Source organism: Condylura cristata, unplaced genomic scaffold (assembly GCF_000260355.1).
Source record: "Condylura cristata isolate star-nosed mole 26May11 unplaced genomic scaffold, ConCri1.0 scaffold00024, whole genome shotgun sequence".
Taxonomy (NCBI): Eukaryota; Metazoa; Chordata; class Mammalia; order Eulipotyphla; family Talpidae; genus Condylura; species Condylura cristata.
Window position 1 is genome coordinate 7,544,849 of NW_004567125.1, and position 26,050 is coordinate 7,570,898.

A 26,050-nucleotide genomic window follows, 5' to 3' on the forward strand; every position below is an offset into this window, starting at 1 on the left:
GTGCTGTCAGGACGGCGCTGGAGGGTCTACAGGAGCTCAGACCTGGGGACTTGGCCCTCGTTGACCGAAAGGAACCTGTGCCAGGGCTGCCTCTAGCATCCCAGGTTAGGACAGACGCCGCTCACCCCTAGCAGGACCACAAAGGGCTAGACAACACACTTGGATCCTTCCCAGCTGGCCTCAAGAGCCCACCCTGGGAGGGCCCCAGAGCCACATGGGGGATGCAGCCCCCGGAGCCCTGGAGATGGTCCCAGTTTCCAGTCCTGAGTACATCTGACATTCTGCATGACTGCAGGGGATCTCAACACCTCTCTGTGCCTCAGTTTCCTTATTAGTAAACTGGAACCTCTCTGCCAAGTGGCACTCTGCCTCCCCCTGGTGGGAAAGAGGTCACACTGCTGTGGGTCCCTGTGGGGCATGCCTATGAGGACGCGTAGGGGCCAGGGTCTCAGCGAGGGTCAGGCAGGCCAGGTCAAGGCCACCCTCCATAACCATTCTCCTACACACAAGTCTCACCCATCCTGTGCTCAAAACTGCTCACCATGCCCAGCACCCCCAGAACGAGCCCCAGCCGCTCCACTTGGTCAAGTGTCCCCAGCCCTGCTGACCACTTGGGGCAGTCCCTTCCTCCAGTCACCCACACTCCATCCTCTCTGGAGGCAGCTTGCTGAGGCTGGAGGACAAGCACAATGCCCGCAGGGCTCTGAGCATCTCCACCACCATTGCTACCAGTGTCCCTCACAGCCCACTTGCAGCCCATTGGTCACCAAAGACTCAAAGAGGGCAGCACCCTAGTCCATGGCCACACAGCCGGGCAGCAGAGTTCTGAATGGAATGCAAGGCTGCACCAGGCAGCTACCCTCCTTGTGCGATCACACTGCACGTCATGGCCCAAGAACGCCCAGCCACGGCCATCCGATGCACCATGAAGGCCGTGGGACGCAGCTTGAGGGCTCCCAGCTCGGTCCCCGCTGAGCCTACCAGCCCTTTCCCCATATTCCACCAGGTGGGGAGCGCTGGCGTTTGCCATTGCCAAGCGTCCACCAGGAACACCGTGATGGGCTCCCACGGGGCCGGAGACTGCACAGGCAGTCACAACCCCACCCCTTGATGGATGGGGAGGCCTAGAGCCAAAGGCAGAAGCTAATCTCCTGGGTCCCTGGGAGTGGAAACGTGCTGGACGAGGACTTAAGTGTGAGGGGTTCCCCTTAGTCCTTTCCTGCCTGACTGCATCCTTCGCATCAAAACTGGGGAGGGTGGTGAGCCCTACGCCCCTGCAGGACATCAGGAACTCAGGCCAGGGCCCGCTGCTCAAATCCGTCCTTTCCAGAGCAGGTGAGTCCCTGCCTGGAAGGCCAAGGTCACAGATGTCAAGCTGTAGAGACCCCAGATGGGACCATCACTGCAAGCAGTTTCCATAGATCTGCCCATCCCTGAGACCAGGCCAGAAAGGGCTGAACACCCATCTCAGAGGCCCAGGGCAGGCCCAGAGAGGGCTGGCACCTGCCAAGGACTTCCTGCTGGTGCAATGCTCAGCCAAGACCTCCAGCCCCATAAACGGGAGACAGCGCCAGGCCCCGTGTCACCTTCTTTATTGAGGCCGCTCAGCCCCGCAAGGAGGAGCTGCAGGCGCCCCTGCCCGCTTCCTCTGCCACAGCACCCATCCAGCCACAGGCGAGGGCTCTGCAGCCGCAGCAGTGCTCACTCAGGTCTTTTTACTGCCCTTCCGGGACAAGAACCTGACCAAGGACTTGCGCTTCTTCTTCTGCTCCCCGCCGCTTCTCTGCAGGTCTGGGAAGGAGGAACAGCCTCAGCATGCCTGCCCTCAGCACCTCCCCTGCTGGGAATACCCCACCTGCCACCTGGTAGTGCTCTCCCTCGCCCCAGCAGAAGCCAAGGCCCTCCGCCCACCCCTACAGAACCCCGCCTGCAGTGTCCCCTAGACTGGGCACCCCTGGAGGTCAGGGCCCTGCTAGGGTGCCTGCACACCCACCATGTGGTCACTGCTGCTTCTAGGCTCCTCTGAGTGACAGGGAGGCGCTGGCTCCCTGCGGGGAAGCACCCGCTCCCACAGAGGCCCGGTGCACCCAACGCCCCAACCTCCCCATGCGGCCCTGGCCCGTTACCCAGTTTCTGGATCATATTCTCCAGCATCTCATCCTCCTCTTGCTCTCTGAAACAGGAATAGGGGAGGCTGTGAGAGGCGGGTGTCCTCAGTGGGTGCGGAGGGGGGATGGGTCCATTTCAGAGGCCTCACCCCTCCGCTGAGTCCACCTACCAGCAGCCGCCACCAGGGCACACCCTCCCTGCCCCTGGAGAGCCGCGTTAGTGACATGGGGACAGCAGGTGCCTGGGTGACCTGGGATGGCGACATGGGGACTGGAAGGGCTGTGGTGACCTCTGCTACTGCCTTTTGAGGCCACAGAATGACATGTTTGAGTATTGTCCCTGGCCACTGACTCCGAGTGGCCTGGACAGGTCCTTGCCTAGCTGCAGAGCTGGGCAGCTGTGGGGTGATGATGAGCTGGCAGCTGGCACTGCACCAGGAGACAAAGGTGACTACGTTCATTCCAATAAAAACCTAATGTAAAGTCTGGCCTTCAGAGTCAAAATGCCAGGCTGGACCAATGGCAAGTTCCTAGCAGCACAGAAAGGGAACATTCCAACCTGAAGAAAGTTGGGCCAATGGTGCCGATCCTGCGCTCACCTGAGTCCAGCCCCCCTCACCTGGACCCCACCAGCTCTCACCTGGATTCTGACCCCTCGCGGGCCCCACCCTCACCTCAGTCTATCTTCATCCAGGAAGTCAACGATATTGCTGCGGTCATTCACAGTGTTCACATACTGTTCCAGCAGGTCCTGCTCCCGCTTCCGGTCCTGAGGGGACTTCAGGGCCTCTGCAGGAACAGCCTGCCATTAGCGGGAGCCCTGCTGTGCCCACCTGCTCAAGGACACAAGGGGGTATCTGGGCCGTGAGAGTCTGCAGCCTGTGGTGGGCCACGTCAGAGACTGAGTGTGCCTACCCCTCCCTAGTTCATCTCCCCACTCACAACATCTGCCCATTGTAGAGATGTGGAAACTGAGGCTCAGGGCACTGCTGTCCCGCTCCCATGAGAGGAAAGGGCAGAGGTGGGGACTGCCAGAACCCCAACTCCCAGCTGCGCCAACCACACACCAAGCCTCACACTTACAAAGCACTCAGCACCCACAGGTGCGCACTCGGCTCATAAATCCTCACAGCAGCTACGAGGGAGTCACTACGACCTCCACTTTGCAGGGATGAAGCCCAGGCATGGAGATGTTGAGTGACTTTCTCATGCACACACAGCCAGGAAGTGGAAGAATTGACTGTCACCTTCACCACCCTCAGCCTCTCCAGAAAGTGACCTCAAGGAGACCCTGAAAAGGCCAGGCATGGCCACCTCCTGGGGCCCAGGCCGGCTGCCCCACCCCCCACCCCCGCCTTAGGTTCTCCCTCGAGGAAGAAACACACCAGGCCGGTCTATCAGCCGGCGCAGCTCCTCCTGGATGTCCAGCTGCTGCTCCTCCAGGTGCTGGTCCCTGGCCCTGTAAGGTGACACAGGTATGAGGTCGGCTGCCTGGACTGGCCACCCATCCTGGCTGCCCGCCCACCCATGCAGAGAGGAAGCCTTAGGGAGGGGCCCTGCGTGTGGGCAAAGGCGTAGTGGCTGGACCTCCTACTTGTACATCAGCTCCGACTCCAGCCTGAGCAGCTGCTGCTTCTCGTGGATCAGTCGGAACCAGTCCACCATGAGGGCATCTTCAGACTCATCTGCAGAAAGGGCTGGGCTGAGCAGGGCAAGGCAGAGGCCATGCAGGGGGCCTACTGGGCCAGGGCCCAGGGTGTCCCCAGTGTCGGGCTGGCAGAGGCCAGTTCAGTAGCGAGGGGCTGGCCCAGCATGGAGGGGCTGGGGTCGTAAGGCAGTGGAGGACCATTGGGGGTGGTCCAGGCCAGGATCAGGAAATCACTGGGAGGGAGGCGGCAGCCTCAGGGGAGTGGGGGCCAACCTGGGGCTGCCACTGGGCTCACCTCCCTCTGCTGCCCGCAGGCACTTCTCCAGCTCCACACCCCTGAGCTCCAGGGCATCTAGCTGCACCCCGATATTCTGCACTTGCTTCTGGATCTCTTCCTCAGGGATGTAGTCAGGGTGCAACTGGGGATGAAGAGGTGGTGAGGGGCAACAGAGGTGCTGAGCCCCCCAGGGCCCAGCGCCTGCTCACCTCCCCCCAGTCTACTCACCCTGACGGGGGAGGTCACTGCTTTGCCATGTGGTTTGACATCAGCTAGGCCCTCCCACCATGGAGGCCTCCCTAGAGGAGGGGGAGGAAGAATCTCTCAGACCTCGGGTTCACCAGATGCCACATGACCCCAACATGGCCTGGAAGGTAGCCCAACCTCCAATGCTGGGTCCACTCAGCCCACTGCCCTGGGAGGCCTCTGTGTGCCCCTGGCATCTCTGCACAGGTGCCCAGAGCTCACAGGCAGGCATCCCCATGAAGTCCCCTTGCCCACCCTGGTCCTGCTGCCCTCCAGATCACATCACCAACATCCTCCATCATTTCCAGGTATCTGACTCAGGTGCCCGGGGCAGAGGGGCCTGTCCATCCCTCTCCTTTCCCCCTGGGGAAGGGCCTGAGCTTACAGTGTGCTCCTCCAGCCCTCTTGCAGCATCTAAAATTTGAAGGGCGGCCATCTCCATGAATGCACATCCTGTTCACTGCCCAGGCAGGCTTTCCCTCAACCTGGGCCTGATAAGCTCCTACTCTCCCTCCAAACCACCACCACAAGAGTCCTCTTTCTCCCAACCCCAAAACAAGCAGGGGCCAGTGTGGCCGGGCCAACCTGGATCACCCCAAGAATGGGACTTCTCCTCCCTCCAGCCCCCGGCTTGCTGCCCCGAGGGCTTGGGCAGAAGCCGGTCACCGGAAATATCCAAGTTGGCAGGGACAGTCAGCTTCTTGCGGTGGGACAGGGACTGGGACGGAGATGAGGATGACACTGGCCATGGGCAGAAGAGAGCCACAGGTCAGCCACTGCCACCCTGAGCCACCCTCCCGCCAGAGCAACACGGTCCTCATAGCCCCTGCTCTTGTTCTGCCCACTGGGCACGACCACCCAGGGGAGCAGAATGGTGATCCCAGTCAGAGGGAAACGCACACCACACACACCACACACACACGCACCACACCCACCACATACACACACACGCACCACACCCACCACATACACACACACTACCCAACCAGGACCAGATCCTCTGGCTGAGCAGGACACTCTTCCCTCCCCCCCCGTCCCCCCGCCTCCCAGAGAGGGTGTCTGTACAGGTCCCACCCCCTGGGATACTTGCCCCCAGAGCAGAGGACTGTCCAGGCCCAGGGCACCTGGAGGGCATCTGGAGCCCCTGGGTGCCTGTCCAACAGTACCTGAGAGACTGGCCGACTGTGGTGGTGTCAGGGTGACAGAGATGCTCCCCTTGGAGCCCCCTGACACCATCTGGGGTGCATCGCCTTCCTTTGGCAAGGGATCCTTCAGCTCCAGTGCCCTGGATGGAGGACCAGAGGTCAGCCAAGAGTGGGACAGGCCACCCCCACACCCATGTGAGGAACGGAACCCGCCGTGCCCTCAGGGATTGTGGGGTGAGCCCAGGACCCCCTAGAGTGTGGGGTGTTACCTGTGCACCCAGCTCCACGGCATGAGCATAGGCTCAGAAAGTCACAGCTGAGGCACGCCTGGGCACCCCATAGGCCCAGACACCCCCATGCCCATTTGCAACCCCACTACCCACCCAGGTCCAACTTGGCCACGGTGCACATGGGCAGTGCTCTGCCTAGCTAGCCCAGTGAACGTGCAGCAGCCTCCGAGTATGGCCTCCTCCCCAAGAAGCTAGTGGTTCTCTCTGCCTCCCATCCTGAGCAGTTTCTGGAGGGAGTCCCCCCTTCCCTGCCGCCAAGCCACAGTGAGGGGCGGGCCCAGCCCCCGCTCCAGGGTCAGGCCTGGTGGGCGCATGCCTGCTGCCCAGAGTGAGGGTCTTGAGACACTGATGGCCCCTCCCTGCGGCTGCACCTCCTGACATTCTGGTTACACCAGGGCATGTGGTCTATGTCACTCAGCCAGTGTGAGCTCCCCCAACCAGCACTGTGACTGGGTAGATGTGAGCTGCCCCCATCCCCTGGCCTGTAGTGTCTCACAGCTTCCGCTCCTGCAGCTGGAATACATGCACACCGTGCATGCTGTCCCTCACATGTGGCACGTTGGGGGGGGGGGCGACTATGCGCCAGGCCCTGCGCAACCCGGCTGCAGGCTTCTGCTCAGGTGCTTGTGTGGAACAACCCCCGGCACAGCCGTGCTCTGGCCAAAGCCCTGACCACCCACGGCCCTTCACCTCCTGTTGGAGTGTTTCTTATCCACAGGCTTCAGGCGGGCCCTCCACCCTGCTGGCGCATCCACATGCTCTTCCGGGGGACTGGCGCTGGGACCTGGGTGGAGGGCAGAGACAGTTCATATGTGCTGGGTCCAGGGAAGGGCGTATGTTGGAAAGGCTGGACTTCACCTTCCTATCTTCTTGCAAGCACTCCTTCAAGCACCGCCACCACCAACCCAGCGACCCATGCTGTGTGTGCCGGGGGCATCACTCACCCTCTCTGGGCCTCGACTCCCCCTGCTACCAAGTGCGTGAGTGTGTGGGGAGTTGAGCCCACTGGACAGTGACTGTTCATGTCGCTGTGGATAAACAGCTGGGCAGCAGAGGCCTGTCTAAAGCCTTCCTGACTCAGCCAAGGGAAAGACCCAAAGGGAGAATGCTTTGTGTGGTATGTTCTCAACTCAGTAGAGTCACAGGCACCCCGAAGAGGCACTCCGGGTCCCCAGGAAAAAGCCAGCTCCACAGCACTGCAGAAAAGCTTACAGCCCTGGAGCATGGGGCTGTGGATCAGAGAGGCATGGCCCAGCGGGATCCAAGGAAATGTGAGGCCCTTGGAGCACAGGGACACCGGCTCAGGGCAGGCGATTCTGGAGCACAGAGTGCCTCCTGGCATAGTCGCCAGGCCCATGGCTGTGGGGGGGCTGGCCAAGGGGCATCCAACAAGAAGTGCAAGCTGGGGGTGGGGGGTGAAGTCCTGCCACCCCATGGGATAACTGCCACCACAAACAGAGGCCAGGCAGACAGGGGAGACCAAGAAGCAGGGAATGCTCCCAAGCACTGTGGCGAGTGACAGACATGGAGGGGGACCCCAGAGTCACACTGTGAAGCAGCAAACTGCTGCAGAAAAGTAGGCTGGGGAGCAGAGTGGCCACGACACACAGGCACCTCTTAGTGAAAGTATAGAGCCACAGACCTTCCCCCACCCCGCATTAGCAGGCTCTGACCCTTTGCCAACGGGACCTCTGGCTTCAGCTTGGAGCCTGCGCCTGCCCAGCCGACTCCTGAGGACAGAGCCGAGCTCTTCCTGCCTGTCTCGGGTGGTGTGGGTCCCTGTGAGGAGGTGCCGGCTCTCACAGGGGCCGGTGGCTCAGTCTTCACAGTGGGGCGAGGGGCCTGGGGAGACAGCGACTGTGACACCTTGGCTGCAGGACTTGCTCGTGGCCCGTCAGTTCTGGAATGAGAATTCTGAGCAGGGGAGGAAGCTGGGAAGGGCCTGTGGGTGAAAAATCAGGCATCAGGCACTAATGGGTCCAGGATCCCTCCCACCATGGCCCCGGACAGAAGCCTCCTGGCAGCTGTCCCCAGTGCCCACCCTCTGGAGGGAGACAGGCTGTCTCCAAGGAACTGGCTTCCAAGTATTGGCAGTAGATTGTATTCTCCTGCTTAACTCCAATGTTGCCTGAGACTAAAATATCCCCCAAACAGACTATGCATGGAGTGTACAGGTAGGAACTGCATCCCCAGCGCCCCAGCGCCCTCCTCTCCCACCCATCTGGCTAGAAGCACCTGAGACTGCATAGCAGAGGCACTGCCCAGAACCACAGGCCTCCCTAACCCTGCTCTAAATCACACTCCTGGGATCCCCACAAGGTACCTATCTTTGGTCACCCTGGCCCCCTCCAGGTGCACACATGTAAGGGTGGGCTGCTCACAGCCAGGGCCCAAAGCAGGAGCACCAGACACTTCCTGCAGCCAGGGCAGCCCTCTGGGGGCCCTTCCCCTCTGGTAGAATCCATGTCTCTCCGCCCCCCCCCCCACTGTCCCAGGATGACTGTGCTGGGTTCCCAGGAGAACTGGGCCCACCCAGCCAGACACACTGCTCCAGGGGGCACTCCCTGAAGCGCCCATAAGCCATGACCTCAGCTCCCAGGTGCCCTAGCTACCCCAGAGCCAGTGTGACAGGGTGGGCCCCTCTTCCCGGCCCTAGGCCCTCCATGAGCACCAGCCACTGATACAGTGGGGTCAGGCTGCTCTTAGAGGAAGGACCCCTCCCCCACAGACAAGGGGCACAGCCAGCCTGGCTTGGAATCTCCTTACTCGCTAGGTAGATGTAGTGGGGTGCTGTCCCCCCAAAGTGCATGTCCACCCAGAAGTTCAGAGTGTGACCTCATTTGGAAATAAGGTCTTTGCGGGTGTAGTCAAGGTAAGGTGAGGTCATTCTGGACTAGGGCGGCCCTAAGTCCAATGGCGGCGTCCTCACAAAAGACAGAAAAGCAGACACGGGGAGGCCGTGTGAGCACAGAGGCAGAGACGGAGGATGCGACCACAAGCCAAGGCAAGCCAGGCGCCCCGAAGGAGGAAAAGGCAGGAGAGGTCCCTCCGAGCCCTCGCAGGGAGTGTGCTCGCCGACACCTCCTCTCAGACTTCTGACCTAGAACTGGGAGGGCATGAACGTCTGTTATTTCAGCCTCGGTGCTTTGGCCACCCAGGCCCAGGACACCAACTCAGGGACCTCTGTGGCGGCATCTGCTGTGTCTGGGGAGCAGAGGCGCTGGGTGGCCACGGGGCCGTGGCGGGGGAGGGTCACCCCTGCGAGGTCAAGCCGACTCACTGCGCCAGTGCGTCACCCTGTCTGTAACCTGGCCCGCAGACAGGGCCGAGGGTGCGGCGGACTCACCGCACCTGCAGCCGAGGACACACAGCAGTGGCTTTCTGTGTCCCCCTCCCCCACCACCACACACTCTCCCCGTTTTCCAGAGGAAACGAGCTAGGGAGCACAGCCCCAACATCACATAGCCAGATGGAGGCAGAGCCTGGAAACTGTCCCCAGACACCCCAACCTTTCCCCCTCTGGTGACCCCAGCGGCTGGTGAGGCTGCGACCTCAGTCCGCACCCCTCCCCACCCACCTGCCAGCCTCTGAGGACCCTGGAAGGGCCCTCCTAAGGAAGCTCAGTGCCTGTTCCTTGCTGCTGTCCGGGGAGGCCTGGTCCGCTGGTGCTGGGACCCTGCCGTCTGCACCAGGGCTAGGAGACACTCCGGTCATCTGCAAGAACTTCTCCCGGGCCTGCTGCGTCTTAGAGGCTGATGTGGTCCAGGTTGAGGCATCCGCTGGGCCTGGAGACACTAAACTTGACCCAAACTTGGTCTGGGGGGCTGCCCGGCCTTGTGTCGTGGCTGGGCGAGTGTCCAGAGCACTTGGGGTCGTGGCAGGTCGGGGACTCACTGCTGCCGTGTCCTGTGCTGGCGATGACCATCCTGTTGGGGAGCTGTTGGTCACATGCATGCTGGCTTTGCCGCCCACGGTGCCCGAGGAGAGCCTGAGCTCAGGCGGGCTTCCCACATGGATGCGTGAGGAGGTGTTGGCTGGCGGGTCAGTCGCAGCTGGATAGAAGCCTTTGGCAGTTGAGTTGCCCACTGATGGCTCCCGGGCCGGGAACCTGGCCTTCGGCTCTGGGTCTCTCTTCCCGTTCACCTTCCATGGGGTGCTGGGGGTCCTGGAGTCTGTAGGGGTGGCCTCGGGCCGTCTGGAGGCTGAGCCTGGCAACTTGGGGCTTGCAGAGGTAGCTTTGGGGGGGTGGTGGTTGCAGATGAAGACACCAGGCTCTCCTGTGGGCCTGTAGCCCCCTGAGTGCAGCGTGTTAGAACACAGCTTACACCTGCAGCAGCAGAGAACCAGCACGGGGAAGCTGATTTGTGCAGGGTCTGCCGTACACCTGCACCACCGTCAGACCCAACCAATTAGGGAGCCGGATACCCCAGAGGATGCTAAGGCTTGCCAAGTATTAGGAATAACCATGAGGGTACCCCTGGGCCTACCCTTCAGGGGCCCAGGCTGTGGGCGCGGTCAGAGTGAAGAACCCCACCAAGAAGGGGCAAGTCAGAGCAAAGGAGGACACAGGATACACCTCAAAGGGGGTGTCCTCGAGCAGCTGGACTTTACCAGGGGGCTTTGGGAGGTGACGTGGGGGGGGGCTGCTGTGAGGGGCCTACCTGAAGCAGCTGCGGTGGTAGACCTGCCCATCCGCCAGGTGCCGCTGCACCAGGTGCACGTGCTCCCCGCAGACTCCACAGGTGCTGCTGACAGAGCCGCCCACCGAGGCCAGGCCCTGGGAGGGGCCAGCTGAGTGTCTGGGCCTTCGTGCTGCCCCAGCCCACCCTCCTGACGGTGCCCCCAGCAGGGACTTTAAGACTGGACCCTGAACCCCAGAGGAGCAGCCTCAAGGGTCATCCAACTTGAAGCCCGGGAAGGGAGCTGGGAGCTGGCTTTAGGGACCCAGAGCAGTGCTAGCAGGCAGGTGCCTGCACTCCCTCTTCCCCAAACTCAAGCCAATGCCAAACACCCTGGGGCGCCCCATGTAGGGGCAGCAGGGGGCGCCCAACTACCAGTTATCAAGGGTCCTCATCCTCTACTTCTGAAAAGTAGGGGTGCTGTCATTCATAGGGTTGGTCTAAGAGAAGGGACCCCAAGTTTCCCCTGCCCCACCTGGGAGGGAGAGACCCTCCTGGAGCCCCAAAAATGTGTGGGTCCAAGACTCAAGTTCCACTGGCCAGGGCAACCTCCCTGCTTCCCCATCTATGCAACGGGGGTCAGGTCCCAACCCTGCAGGGTTAAAGGAAGGCTCCTGATAAATAGCGGCTGAAGCTATTGGGGACCCCCGCCCTAGGTTTGTGGTTAGGGGGCCGGCCCTGCTCTGTGAGACTTGGGGGAAACTCCCAGAACCAAAGGAAGGCCAGTGCTGGGATGCTTACAGCCTTTAGGGGAGAACCTTCTGCGCCCCCCTTCTTCTGCTGCACAATGGGGTTTGTTCTGACTGGAGTTAGGGGCTGCGCTCGGGCTGGAGGGGGAGAGGGCCGGCAAGGCTGGGATATGGTCTTCTTTCCAGAAGGTTCCTCTTCAGGGCTGGTCGAGGGCCTCTTCACACCATGCAAGCCGCCGACTGCAAAGAGACACTCAGGTCAGGAGCCCGGCCGAGGCCCTGTGTGCAGACTCTGAAAGTGTCTGGGGCCACCCTTGGATCCCAAGCCCAGGAGGAGGGCTGAATCCTGGGCAGAGTGGGGATGGGCAGCTCCTGCGGGCTGGGAGCTGGGGAGGGGGTGGCACACTCCCAGCCGAGGCCTCTGCCAGATCCCTGCTCTGGGTCAGGAAATGGGGACTCTACAGGCGGGGCTGGCCCTCTGTCCAGAATGATTCCGGGATTTCTAAGGTCAGGGTGAGAGGAATGTGGGGGGTGGGGAAGAAGGAGCCGAGTGGCATACTTAAAGCCGCTGGAATGGAATCCCTGGCCCTGACCTTCCTCCCTGCTAGTGGAGGCCGCCCACTCTGGGGGAGCATCTGGAACCAGACCTGCACCTGGCCTGTTGAGCTACCCAAGGCAAGAGGGGTGGGCACAGACCCTCTGTGCGGCCCAGAGAGGGCTGCAGGGGAGAGGGGCTGGGCTGAGCCTGCTCCAAGCAGGCAGATGGGAGGACTAGGGGTCCTTGCAGAGTACGGGAGGGCCCCTCATCCCCTGGGAGAAGCAGCAGCACTGGGGTGGGGCAGGGAGTCCCCGTGCAGCGCCTCGAAAGCCTCCCTCGGTGCTCCATGAGCAGGCATGCACCTCTGGCAGCAAGCAGCGCTGGGCATGGCTGAGAGGGAGCAGATGGCAGAGAGGGAGGGCGTGCAGAGGGAGGGTCATAATGGCCAGGGGTAGTGGCCACTGGGTGGTCTCCAGCACCTGCCCTGGAGCCCTCAACTTACTGGGGGAGCGTCCATGGAAGTAGTTGTAGTACTGAGACACATAGGTGAGGATGCTCAGCCGGTCAGGCACCTTCAGGGCAACCATGTCCTCCGCGTCCAGCAGGGCAGGGATGCCCAACTGGTCCTCAGCCACACGGAAAGCCTGGGGGCAGGGCAGCAGTCAGCTTCTCTCCACACCCACCCCACCCTGCTCAGACAGGCCACCCGCTCAACCCGAGAGAAACCCGACTAGAACTCAGAAAGCTCCAGGTTCACAGTTCAAGCTCCGCCAGCCTGCAGGACCTCCCTCGCCTCAAGTTACCCAGCTGCACAATGGCGGTCAGACCCCGTCATATGAGATCGAAGGTACTTGGGGAACCAGTTCCAACAGCCGTGCCCCAGTGCCAGATCCCGGAGATGGGGGGGGCGCACCCCATCTGAGGCTATTCATTCTGAAAGCTCAATCCATGTCACCTTTGGAACAGGTGTACACAGGGACTCCTGTTCACCCCTGTACCCAACAGTCCTGGCGGACAGGGAACCTTCTATGGCCTAGGGCGGATTTCTCCAGGGGACAGGTCCTCCCCTGGCCAGAAAACGAGTGTCCTTCTCGGGTCTGGTGGCGTCTATGGTTCTCCTCTCCCTGGCTGCCCCTCTGTACTGGGGTGTCGTGGAGTGTCTGGCAGGACACCTTTCCTCACCTTTCCCAGCTTTGACAGCCCAGAAGTCTCCTGCCTTTAAATACCCATCCCTAATCTGACAGTTCCCTAATCTCTACTTGAGCCTTTCCCCAAATTCCAGGATTGCGACTCCAACTGCATTCAACCTCCACAGGATGTTCTATGGCAACACCTTGGTCTCCATGCATCCAGGTGGGGGACCTGGGCCCTCCCAGGCCTGTAGCCCCCACCCAACAGCCACCAAGCCCCACCCTCAGACCAAAGCCTCAGCACCTTTGACTCCTTTTCAAAATGGAGCCGCTCTGGCAATCCCCCCTTGCCTCCCACCCCTCCTGGCACAGATCCTGTAAAGCCAGGAGTTCATGGCGCACACCATTCAGAGAAGCCAAAGTCTGCCCACACCACGCCTGCCCCTCCTCCCCTACTTCCCGGCACACCACCTGCTTCTCCTATAAGCCTGGTGCTCTCCAGCCTGGGGGACTCGGCCTGTCCAGGTCCTGCTACCGGGCGCACCCCTCTTTCAGATGCCCGGGGTTCCCTGCCCTCACTTCACGTCTCCTTAGCCAGGCCGTTCCTCAAATGGTCACGCAAGCCAACACCACAGTTTCCCACATGTGTCACCACAACAGAACTTTCTGTGACCACGGACGTGTTCTATCCCCAAAAGTCCACCTATAGGTATGACTGTTTGAAATGTGGTCAGTGCAGCTGAGGAACTGACCTTGTCACTTTGCCTTACCTTAATTAAATCAAACTTAAGTTCCATTTGCCCACACGGCCACCAACGTGGGCACGCAGGCTTGGCCATGCTGTGTATACCGGCTATGGCCAGCTGGAGTCCCAGGTCTGGGGGACAGGGTCACATGTCCTGCTCAGCACCGGACCCCGGGCCAGGACAGGGCCAGGCGCATAGCAAGGGCACGCAGAACGCCTGGCCAACTTGAGGGCACATCACATTTGATGCATCAGCCCACAAGGGACACTGGAGCTGATTTTCAGCAAGAAAGCAGGGACGGTCTTGAAGCAGGACGCAGGGCAGGACTGGAATCCAGTCCAGCCCAACAGCGGGCCCAGAAATACTGTGTTCACAATCCAGGAGGGCAACAGCTTGGCGCCCATCCCAGACCCACCCAGGGCCACCCAGGAGCCTGCCCTCCCAAAGCCACCTCTGGACCCTCCTCTGCTTGGAACATGCCCTCCCCTGCCAAGAAAGCAGGTGCCAGCAGGGCCTGGGCTATAAGATGAAAGGATATTTCTGGAGAACTGGGGCCACCCAGCTCAGGATGGCTATGGACCATATGGCCCCAGCACACACACTATGGGCAGAGGACACTCACCAGATTGTTGTTCTCGTAAATGTTCTCCTTCTTGAGAGAATTGTAGTCTCTGGAAAACAAAAATACCAGCGTCTGAAGCAATTCACAGGGAAGGGTCTGAGGCGTCTTGGGCCATCTTGCCCAAGCAGGGACACTTAGATCGCACGCCAGGTCTCTGGCTGCAGGGAGGCTGCCCAGCACACCTGAAGCCACCACCGCTTCAGTCACCTCAGCCTCAGCCCTCACTCTCGTGGCCTACAGAGACCCAGCCATTCCTGCTGCATCTGCCCCAACCTGAGGCGTCGGCAGCAGGCCCAGAGAGGCAAAGCAGCCAGCCAGGTGGCCCAGCCAGGGCTCAGCTCAGAGCAGGCTGCCCTTGCAAGCCCCAAGGAGCTCCGGGCTGCTGGGTAAGGCCACTGTCCTGGGGAGGAGAACACAGGAAGGACATGAGATTCCCAGGGCAGGGGCAGAGCCACAACGCAAGAACAAAGCTCCCCGAGGCCAGCCGGGCATGCTGCCCGGAGCATGCAGGCCAAGGCTCCATCCCACCCACTGCACCCGTCATTATCTCTCCAACAGCCCGAGAGTGCTGCTGTCCTCAGCTCTTTATGAGTTTCCACTCAGTGATCACCCCACAGGTAGTATCAATGCCTGCACCTCACAGAGAAGGAAACTGAGGCCCAGAGCAGCTCCATGACGGCCAAGGTCATACTGGTGGAGACAGAGGGCCAGGGCCTGGTGTCCAGGTGGCGGAGATTTGGCCATTCAGGGGAAGGCATTAAGCAACCTCCGTGCCATCTCTCCTGATCAAGCAGACCCTTGGGCCTGAGAATATGACAGTGTCCCCCAACCACCACACACCCCCACTCCTCCCTTCCTCCCACCCCCACAAATACACACATGTACACAAACACATACACACACACATTTGACCTTGGTGCAGGGGCCAGACCTGGCCGGGTGAAGGACTTCCTACAGAGGACAAAAGCACTTCCTCCCCTTGGGGAGAAGTCCCATGGCAGCTCCAGGGTGGTGTGGGGCCTCGTGGACATGCCCCAGCACATCACAGCCATCCCACACCTGGAGGACACTGGGCAGAAAAGATGGCAGGCACCCCAGCAGGCACCTAGCCCACCCTGACACCGGGGCAGGCAGGCATGTGAGGACGGCTGATCTGTCAGTCCTGTGTTACCACTTCAGTGTGCACGGGATTGTTCTGGAGGCTCAGGGCAAGGGAGAAAGCTCAGCCTAAGACACCCAGGCCACACTGCCTGAGCCCCGATGAGCCCTCTCCTCTTGAGGCCTGTGTTTCCCATCAGAGACCACCTTGGCTTCAGATGAACTGGAGCCCTGACTGCAAGAGCAGGAGAAGGGAGCTGAGCCTGGAGCCACCTGGCCTGGCGGCCCTGGCTCCCAGCCCCTGCCTCCCTGATCCCCATGAGTCTGGGAGCCTATTACCCCGATGAGGAAACTGAGGTGGGGACAGCACCCTCCCCCCACTGTCTCACAGTGGATGCCGGGGAGGTGAGAACTATGGCTCTCCTCCTGAGGAGCCAACCCCTCCTCCTGCCCCCACCCCCCCCCACCCCCAAGGCTCTCCAGGAAACCTCACTGTTTCCGCTTGGACCACCTCCCAGGTAACATGTTCCAGATGCTGAGACCACCCGGGAGCACAGAGCAGGATGGTGAACAGATCTGTCTCCAGGTGGACAAGTGAAGAGGAGGAACAGGAAGGGTGGGGCTGGCACCCAGGCTAGGCAAGGCCTTAGACCAACACGGCCTCAACACCCACCATCCGGGATTTGTCCCCATAGGCATCCACACCCCAAGACCAGGTTTCCATTCAAAGTTCTAGGGGACCCTCAGTCATGCTGGCCCCTCCGTCTTCCCTCCCACCCCCAGCCCGTCTCTTTGAACACTCAATCTCTTCTCCAGACCTGCCTGGGGTCACTGACCAAATGGCTGGCCATGTCCTCAGCAAGATGCCCCAGCAGTGGGAGGGCAAGAAAACAAGTTCTGTTTTGTCTCCAAACAGAGGAAGGGGGGCCTCTGCCCCAGCACTCGCCTCATCCAACCCATGGGGCTGCAGCAGTTCCGTCCTGGGATTGAGGCCAGTCATCTGCCCTTAGGGCACTCTCTTCCTCCAGACTCAGAGAAAGCATCTCAGATCCCACGTGGACCATGGCACCCCAGTTTCCCAGGTGAACCAGAGCACCCCACAACAGCTGAGCAGGTCAAAGATCTGCAGGTGAGGGGCTTGCAATGTCCCCTCCACAAGTTCAAGAACCGCTGCCCCTTAGAACCAAGTCCATGCTGCTTCCCTGAGCCCCCATCACCGCCACCCTGGCTGATCTCATGCCACCACACCCGTCCTGGACCAGGCTTGCCCCTCCCAGCATGCTGTTCTCCACATCCTAGGGCACCCCGCCAGTCCTGTACCCAGAGGCACCCCACCAGTCCCTGAGTGGACACTGCTCTCTCTTTTGCTGACCAAGAAATGAACTCATGTGCCCGGAGGCATGGGGACAAGGCTGCTCTGTAAAGCCCTTCAAAACACCAAGCAGTGACCCACCCATCCCTCTCAGGAAGCATGACCAGTTTTCCTCCAGCAGCGGGGAACCCCCATGGTCTGGTGAGTTGAATTGTTTTCCAAAAAAGATCTGTCGGAGTCCCACGGGACCTCAGAATATGACCTTATTTGGAAGCAAGGTTATCAAGGTTAAAATGAGGTCACTAGGTGGGCCTGCAGGCAATGTGATGGTGTCCTTATGAAAAAGGAAAGTTGGCAGCAACGGTGTGCAGAGAGGATGGCTGTTTTGCAAGCCCAGGAGAGGTCCTGGGGCCAATTTCCCTCACAGCTCAAAAGAAACCAAGATGCAAGCCCTGACCTGGAATCTCGGTCCTGAAGGCGAGAAGGTGCATTTCTGGTGTTGCAGCCACCCCTCTGTGGCACTTCGTTGGTCAAGCTTCATGACTTGACAGCCTTATTTTGGCGAGCCAGAGAAGGTGACCAGCCTGCTAAGGCCTTTTCGGACCAAAATGCACCCGCTTTAAATGCACTAAATGCACAAAATGCACCGTTTGGTTGGTGAGCAGCTGTCATTCAGGGAGGTGGGCCCTGGCCCAAGAGTATCTTTTTTTTTTTTTTTAGCCAAATGCTCATAATTTAAAACCAAGTATGTTCTGGAAGGACTCAGAGGTACCTGCCATGGGATGGGCCCATACAGCACATACTCTATAAATGCTCCTTAATGAGCCAGTTCGTCCAGGGCTTGCTGACGGAGGGGGCTTCTGGAGCGTTCATTTCTTCTTTCTACACGGCGAATGAATGAAAGCATGGGTCTGCTTGTCTGTCGTGCATTTTGCCCATCAGTCAGCTGTCTCCACGCCAACATGGACCCAGCCACCCGGCATGACTGAGAGCTGAGGCCTCCAGGCCCCTCCCTGCCTACCTCCCACTGGCCACGACTGACCACTGTTAACTGCATTTGCTCCAGTCAGCCATCCTCCTGCCCCGGCGCCTTCGGGGCTCTGGGGAATGTGTACCCCCTTTCCAAATTCCTGGAGAGCTGACCTCATACTGTTTATTTCCTGGAACCAAATACAGCTGCAGGGGGTGGGCATGGAGTGGGAGGGGCTGTGAGAAGGGAAAGAGCTTGAAGCCAGCCCTTCTTCCCAGCAGCTCCTGCACATCTGGAGCTAATCCAACTGGGAAGGGGAACTGTGGAGTGGGGGCAGGGGGGAAGGGGAAACAGAAAAACAGAGGCTAAGAACCAAGACTGAAACAGAGAGGCAAGAGTGGGGGCCACATAGGACAGACCGCTCCCAGAAGTGATGGGTCTTAAGGGAAACATATCAAGGCAGACATACCTAGAAGAGCCCAGGGAGAGGTGGGGCGCAGAAGGCACCGAGGGACAGGTCAGGTCAGGTCAGGTCTCGGGGCCCCCACCTTCTCATCACCAGGAGGTCAAGTGAACTGCCCGGCTGCAGGCCTCCCCCAGGCTGGAGAAGACCCCGAGCCCCGGAGTGGGTCTGAGAGGCTTTATGGGGAGCAATGGGCACTGGGCTGCCCCTCTGGGAGCAGCTGACAGCCCCCTCCTTGGCAGTGTGGCTGGAAGTTGGCAGCAGGGCCTCAGACCAGGAACAGAAGGCTTCTGTCCCCAGGCAGCTTCCTGCTAACCCCGAGCCAGCATGGGAGGAGAGGTCAGCCTGGCCGCTCTGGCCCAGGAAGGGAGGCAGCATTGCCTCTGAGTCTCAGGGTGGAGCTCAGGGTGTGAGCTTCTCCTGACTCCCCAACAACAGGCGAGTCTCCCAGTGCAGTCAGGGAGCTGCCAGCCTTGCCACAGTCTTAGAAGTCTCAGGGACCTTAAAAACGATCAGGTTCCTGGGCCCTCCCTGGTGCCCAGTGGGTTACAGCACAGCACTAAGAAGCTAAAGTCACTTCAGCATGAGTTCGATTCCACCTGCCCCGGAGCTGACCCACAAGGCGAGGCAGACCTCTCCTGACCTGCTCGCTGCTCCCCTCAGCAGTGTACTTCATCAGTCAGCCTGTTCTGCTTCCCACTCTGTCCCTGGTGAATCCTCTCACCGCCCCTGCACTCTGGCCTGTACCCCAGTTCTCTACGCCCAAATAAATAAATCTTAAAAAAAAAAAAAAAAAGATCAGGTTCCCCCACCACAGGACAGAGTAGGGTGGCCCAGCAGAGCCCCAATTCCTGACACCATACTCCTGGCTCCCCCACAGCACCTAGAAACAACCACTGACTCAATCGCCCTTCCTTCTGCAGTGAGCCTGGGGAAAAGGCCTCACCCCACACCCATTCTGCCAGCTGGGAAGGGCTCCCGCCAGGCTGGCCTCAGGCTGGAAACACTGTGCTTCCCAGGCCCAGGAAGGAAGGAGCTTCCACACTGCAGAGGCTCCGCCCTGACAGCTTCACTGCCCAGAGGCACTGGGCATCTAAGCTCAATGGATGTCACTGGGGTGAGTACCTCCCCTGTGCCAGTACCCTTGAGACCTCCCTGCAGAACCCACAGCCAGGGGGCAGGCAGGAGCAGGTCGGCCTGGGAAGGTTGGCTCCTCCTGACCATACTCTCTGCTGACCCTGACCTTCAGTTGGCTATTCACGCCAGCTGGGTCATACCCATCTCCCAGGACAAGGCCTTTGATGAACTCCTTGAAGACAGGCAGGACTAGGCATCTCCCAGCTGGCTGACTTAGTGTCCACCCTTCACAGCTACTCTCCACCTCGGGCCAAAAGGAAAAGTCTCCTCCGTATGCAGCAGGAAGGATTGAGAGGAGACAAAGGGAAGGACTTCCTGATGGCAAAGCTAAGAGACACAGAGACAGGATGTCCACTTCCCTGCTGCATTCTTCACAGGTCGAGAGTATTGTCGGCTGGGTCTCACCCCAAGGCTGACCTCGGGGTTCCCCAAGAAGACAGTCTCTCTGTGCCTGTCCCTCACCACATGTCCTCCCTTTCCTACACCACCGGGGTTCAGCAGGGCTTGCTGGTGAGACCCCCCCCCTCCAGTGCCCAACTTGCCCAGAGGCACTGCAGGAGCCTAGGGATGGGAGATGTTGAGGTACAAACACTGGCACCAAGACAGGGCTTGGGCAGGTGGACACACCCCCAGTTACACTCATGGTATTTGGTCAGCTGACATCTACCAAGATCTTCCTCTGCCCTGCCGCACATGAATCCTGTGGTGGCTTTCTCCCACCCTGTAACAGATGACCGCCAAGGGGGCCAGGGCTTCTAAACTGTTGTTTAAACACCCCATTTCTCCCAGTTCTGTAGGCCAGAGATCTATCATCAAGGTGGCTGCTCCCTCTGGAGGCTTTGGGGGAGATCTGTTATTTTCTCACCAGCTTCTGCTGACTCCAGGTGTTTCGTGGTTAGTGTCTACAACACTCCAATCTGACACCATCTCACATGGCCTTTCCTCAGCTTCCCGCAGAGCCCTACCTGAATGACAATGGCTAAACCCCTACCATACCTACTGAACCCCAAAAGCAAACCCTTGTCTGTAGATCTCTAGGTCACCTGTCATGTGCCAGACACCATTCCTCACCGAAGATACAGCAGTGAACAGAAGAGATACCCCGCCCTGGGGGGGTGAAGCTGAAAGTCCAGTGGGGGCAGGCAGACAATAACCAAGTCAACAGAAAATAAGAAAACTGGATGTCCGTATAACTGTGGAGTGGAGGACCTCTTCTTCCTCCCAGCTTCCTCCACATCCCGGGCCTCACTACTCTCTGGAGTTACCTGAGCTTCATGTATCTGTTCACTGTCTCTGTGCGTAGGTCTTCCTGAGACAGGAGCCCAGGTACCTTGCAGAGTAGACAGTGCTGAGTACATGAGTACATAGTAGGCACTAAATAACAGTTAATGATCGACTATGGGATACCGCTTTGTGCCAAACATGTACACGCCCATGTGTGCACACCTGTGCTCCCTGCCGGCAGTGCGTGCTGGGACAGGCATGCTCACGGAGCATACCCAGGTAGGGCCTCTAACCCAGCGAGCTGGGAGCGAATGGAAGCCCCGGGGACTCGGAAAGGCCCCAAATCTCCAGTTCCACCCATGCTGACATCCCGGGGCTCCAGGGCCAGCAGACAGCAGCACCAGCCTCCCCTCCAATCTCACGCCAGCCCTGCCTAGGCAGCCTGGCTCTGACCCCAATCAGCCTTACCTGGACCCTTGGCGCATCGGGCTGAGGCTGAGCTTGCCAACCTCTGCTGTAAGCCTCTCTCCTGATCCCCAAATCCCCAGCCTACTTCCAAAGTTCAGGTGTGGGAGTTCAAAGTGGAAGCACACTCTGCCCCAACACTTTCGCTATATAAGAGTGACGTCAATACATAGTTTGAGCAGGAAGAGAGGCTGCTGCCCGGGTGGCACATGGGGACTCCCCAGGAGGCTCCACAAATGTATTTCATAACCTCAGTGCAGGGAGGAAATGTGCAGGCCCTTTCTCAAGATTACCTTCCTTGTAGAGTGCACAGTTTAGCAGGCCAGAGCCTGGTGGTACAGGGGACACTGGGGACAATGGCTACAAGGGAGGAGCCTAAGCGCCAGCACTGGCTCTGCCTGGGACATACTCTGTGACCTAAACAAGGGTGTTTCCTCACTGGGCCTCCATTTCCCCATCTGTACAGTAAGAGGCCTGGCAAAGATCAGTACGTAGAAGGTGCTGCCTCTGGCCACTCCCTCTCAAACACACACTCGACCTGTCCCAGTATCTACTTGTGACTCCTCAAAAGAATGTCTGAAACATCATGCTTTCTCCAGAATGTGTCCTGGGCTGGTCTGCCCAGGACACACTGCCTAAGCCTCTGTCCACTCGGCCCAGGCACCCTCCCTTGCAGCAACTTCACACAGGGTGAGGCAGAGTGCCGTCCCAGCCAAGTCACTCAGCCAAAGAGCATTTGCTGAGTGAATAACCAACAGAACGGTCCAGTGTTAGACCAGGATGCAGCAACAAGACCAGGCCAGCTCCCCCAGGCACGGGTCCAAGACCCAACTGGGAGGTAGAGAACCTAGCCTCCTCCCTCCCTCCTATGGCTCCCAGAGGTGCCGGCCCAGCCTCCATCTCCCCTATCACTCAAGGGTGGGAAATTTGACCTGCAGGACCTGGAGCATCTGATGCTTCTGCTCTACTTTGGCTTCCCCCAGAGTGACCCTGCACTGAATTCCTAAAGACGCCTGGTCAGGTTAGGGCCAGGGTAGTACCACTTAAGCCCCCGATTTGGGGAGCAGGTCCAGGGGAGCAGAAGTCTCAGAGGACTCAGAAAGGCAGCCGGGAGAGCTCTTTCCCAGGAAAACGGAAGGGGGAGAGGGTGGCCGTGGCTGTGGCCCAGGATGCTGGCTGAATCAGGGCTGACAAAACCAGTGGGGGTGGCCAGATATCCTGGCTGGGGTCCAGCTCCACTTGGTGGATAGGCAAACTGAGGCCACTGGGAACTGCCTTCCGGGACACAGATCTTCCACTTCACCTCAGCAGTCCTGAAGTTCCCACTGCTCCCCTTTCCCCCCTTCCAAAGCAGGTCTGGGCCTCAGTTTCCCTGTCGGAGCCCAGGAGCGGGGCGCACAGGGCATGGAGGGTACTCACATAAGGTCGGGCCGGTGGCGGTGCAGAATGGCGCAGAAGGCCAGGCCGTCGCGGAACGACGTGGTCATGTTGGTGATGCTCACGTCCCGGTAGCCTTCGCATTGCTGCCGGCACCAGTCCTGCAGTGCTTTGATGGCGGCCATGAGGATAGCGGTGCCCACCCAGACGGTAGCGGATCCAGCGGAGCGCGGGCACTCCCAGCAACGCTTTCCTGGGACTGCTGCTCCGCTCGCCCTAGCGGACCCCTGCACGGACCGGGAGACCAGCCCGCCGGAGCCCGGGGGACGGCGCGCCTGGAACAGAGGAACCCGGGAGAGTGCGGCCGAAGTCCGCCGGCCCGGCCCCGCCCCCGTCCAGGCCCGCCCCTGACAGGCCACGGCTCCGCCCAGTCTCCGCCCCCAGCGAGGACTCACCTCCGGAAAGCCCCGCCCCCGTAAATTAAGCCGCCCCCACCGGCCCCCGCCCCCACACACACCCCACCCCCCGCCTCTAAAGACTAAGCCCCGGCTGGTCACTGTGCGTCCCAGGTCCCGCTCCCGACTAGTAACGGCCCGGGCAGTGTACGGTCCCCGGATGGCCCCTTCCCCGACAGACCCTGCTCTCAGGAAAATTCCCGCCCCGGTGCCCGCCCCCGGACGGGCTCCACCTTCGGCCGGGCCCTGGGCAAAACCCAGCCTATACTCCAGGGCCCCGGCCCCGCCCTCCTCCTACCTCCCGGCGTCCAGGCTGCGGAAGGGCCACGCTAGCCTTGGGTTCTTGACCGCCACTGGTCTGTTTTGACTTTGGATGTGTCTTTCCAAAGCCCCACACCACCCTCGCGGAGAAGTGGTTAGAAAAGACTACTCTGTAGACTGAGGCTATAGTAGCTGCCAGGAAAGGGTGGAGGTAGCCTGGCCTCCCCAGGCCTCCTGAGAACATGGGAGGGATGCCCACGCATTTCTGGGCTTTCAAAGGATCTCCCTATGGGAGCCCTCATGCCCGGTGTACTGGGCAACTCAGGGGGCACTCCTGATTCACAGAGGCAGTGAGTCCAGGGAAGGGGCAGTGCTGTGGTGTAGCCTAGCTGGAGTGGGTGTAGTGCCCGCCAGGAATCTCCCCTCCAGGAACTGTCCACCCAGGCTGCCCCTGGGCCCAGCTGGGCCTCGGGCTGTAGTGATATTTCCCAGAGTTCCGCTGTGAACACCTGCAAAACTAACCCCTCATCAAGGCTGAGTCCCTCTGCTGGGCCCTCAATGGCCAGCTCCCCTCCACATTCTTGTGGCTCTCTAGCTATGGCATGGACATGGACAGACAAAACTGGAAACACTGACACCAGATATATGAGAGGACCCCACCAGGCTGGCCACAAAACCCAGGGCTTGTCCAGACAAGACAAAGGTGTTTTCCCATGAGTAGCTCCTGGCAGGGCGGCTTCTCTGTGCCCATTTGAAGGAACAGAAACTGCTCTTCTATCCCAAAGCCACCCCTGCTCTTTCCTGCAGCTGGGCCCTGAGGTATAGCTGCACCCACCCAACAGTGTAGGTGAGGCCTGTGCAAAAGGGGCATCCAAGCTGGGAGCCCCCATAGCCTGGGATTGCAGCCCGCCAGGCTACTGCCCTGGCCTGCTGGAGCTTCCCAGCAAGAAGACAAAGGGTGGTGTCTTGCCAGGACTGATAGCTGGTCCCAGAACCAGAAACCACCTGGTTTTCTTGACTCCCTCTCCCTGGAGCAGTAGCTAGCAAAAAAGGCAGACAGGGGTAGGGGAGAAGACACACAGGGATGAATGAGGGGCAGACAGGGTTGGGGACCCACCACCCTTGAAAGGAAGAGCTGTGGGGGGAGGGAGTTGCTGAGCTTTGGTTTTTAGCAGGTACAGCTGTAGTCTGAGCCACATGGCCTCCCCTGGAGACAGTGACTTGGGAGCAGCATTTGTGGTGTGTTCCCCATCACAGTGTGTCCCCTGCTCCTGTCCAAGAAGGTCCAGGCACCTTCACTCAACTCTGAACACTATGCCACTCCCTCCTGCCCTGCAGCCACCACTGTCCACCCTACCCAGCAGCCCAGGGATCCTTCCAGAAAGTCAGTCAGACCAGCCACTCCCTGCTGGTCCTTTGAGGCTCAGTGATTAAAGTTCCAGTTCCTTGTATCCTGGACTCCCTGAAATGCCAGGCTTCACCCTCCCCTCTGCCTCAGAGCCTGTGCTGCTGGTGGCCTATCGTCAGCTACTGGTCATCCCCAAGAACCTGGGGCCAGTCAAGGAGCTATCAAAGCGCCATAGACACATGGTCCTGGGGTTCCATCTGGCCTCAACTCTCCCCAGGGGCTGCTTTGTGGATTCTGCCTTCTCTCATCAGACCTAGAAGCTCTTCACCTGTGCATTCCCAAGGGTGGGTCCTGCCTGGGCATGGATGACCAAGGGCTGGAGCAGTGGTATCTCAGACATGAGAAAACCCTATCCTTCCCCAATTCCCACTTTGCTTCCCACCCAGTGGGGCGATTTGGCACCCAACACCACCAGCTTCCTGCAATGCCATTTGGTGACCCTGATTTGGAGAGGAGTCTGGGGTGAGGGAGAAGCTCCAGGAGGGTCCACTAGCTACCCACTGCCTTACTGTGTGGCCTTCATAACCGCCTTCCTTCTCTTGGCATTCATTTCCTTATAAGCAAAGATATGAAACAACTCACCCTCCCCCAAACCCCGCCCCCCTGCCAAGGGTTGCCCAGTGGCCTGGCACACAATAGGCACTCGATAGATGCAGTCATGTGCTCACGCTTGGGCCCACGACTGAGGGACCAGTGAGAGTCCCAGGCTGCTAAAGTGTCTTCAGACTTCTGCAACAATGCAGGCTGGGGGTGCGGTGGGGGGGTTGCTGGAAAAAGCTCTAATAAGTTTCCCATGAACAAAGCAGTCCATATTTATGGTATAAAATTCAGAAACCGCAAAAGGAAGAAAATGAAAGGCCTTCTGTTGGTCTGCGTGTTCTACTTCAATAAAATGTTTAATATAAAAAATAAAATCCTCCTTATCCACCAGCCCCAACAGGTCACAACAACAACCCTCTCACCAGCTGTTCTGGCACAAGCCTAGGGGCACCCCGTCCTCACTGGCCAAATCAGATCTGGCAGGAAACTGGCCACAATGTCCACCTCTGTGGCCACGTGTGAGCCTTTCAACCACACTCTCCGGCCTGGTCCCCACTGTTCTCAATATGACATGGAATCACTAGAACAGGAGTGAGAGCATGCCACCTTGCTCCAACCCGTCCCTAGCCCCCACCCCACTCACAAGGAAAGCACAGTCCTTGTGATGCACCCCCCACCCCCAGCCTTCCCTCTCCCAACCCCCCATCCCACTGCCCTTGGGACCTGCTCGCTATACTCCTGTCTCAGGACATTTGCATTCACTGTTTGCTCTACTTGTACCAAATCTTCCAGCCTCCCCTGCAGGCAGGTGGGGCCACGTGGCTAAGCTCTGGAAGGGATGGGTCCACTGCCATCGCCCCATCTACTGGCTGGATGTGACAGAACTTCTGGATGATGGGGCCACCGGTGGAGGAACCCAGACACTGCAGGGCCAGGCAGCAGGCCTCAGGAACATCTGGGTTGCTCTCAGGGTGAGAAGCGAAGTGGGCTGGGCTCAGTTTGTCATTGCAGCTAGCATGCTTAACCTGACTGACACAGGAACATGAGCTGAGGCCTGGACTGTGCTGTTCAAGAAGCAGGTTCTAAGGGGCAGGCAGAGAATCCTGGGTCAGGCAAGCTAATGTCCTGCCCGAGGGTGGCTCTGATCTGGGGCAGGACTTTCAGACCAAGCAGTTTCACTTTCCTTCCAGCTCCTGTGCTGACCCTCTCAGTGACGATGGTT

General features: G+C 59.6%; 1 protein-coding gene across 3 annotated transcripts; it reads right to left on the reverse strand.

The window, feature by feature from the left end:
* Positions 1 to 1,575: 1,575 nt before the first annotated feature.
* MICALL2 (MICAL-like 2) lies at positions 1,576 to 22,532 on the reverse strand. 3 transcript variants are annotated; one of them, XM_012729242.1, is made up of 17 exons: positions 22,207 to 22,532; positions 14,119 to 14,167; positions 12,123 to 12,264; positions 11,135 to 11,322; positions 10,376 to 10,491; positions 9,292 to 10,041; positions 7,388 to 7,614; positions 6,405 to 6,498; positions 5,446 to 5,564; positions 4,865 to 5,020; positions 4,262 to 4,332; positions 4,052 to 4,175; positions 3,703 to 3,793; positions 3,494 to 3,567; positions 2,783 to 2,897; positions 2,127 to 2,173; positions 1,576 to 1,791 (listed from the first exon to the last, which is right to left on the reverse strand). In XM_012729242.1, exons 1-17 carry the CDS (start codon positions 22,347 to 22,349, stop codon positions 1,706 to 1,708), a joined length of 2,592 nt encoding a protein of 863 aa, XP_012584696.1. In that variant the 5' UTR covers positions 22,350 to 22,532; the 3' UTR covers positions 1,576 to 1,705. The 3 variants fall into 3 exon arrangements, with proteins under 3 accessions (XP_012584696.1, XP_012584695.1, XP_012584697.1); XM_012729241.1 differs by having other exon boundaries at positions 7,388 to 7,656; XM_012729243.1 differs by lacking the exons at positions 1,576 to 1,791; positions 2,127 to 2,173; positions 2,783 to 2,897 and having other exon boundaries at positions 3,491 to 3,567; positions 3,696 to 3,793; positions 7,388 to 7,656.
* Positions 22,533 to 26,050: the final 3,518 nt, after the last annotated feature.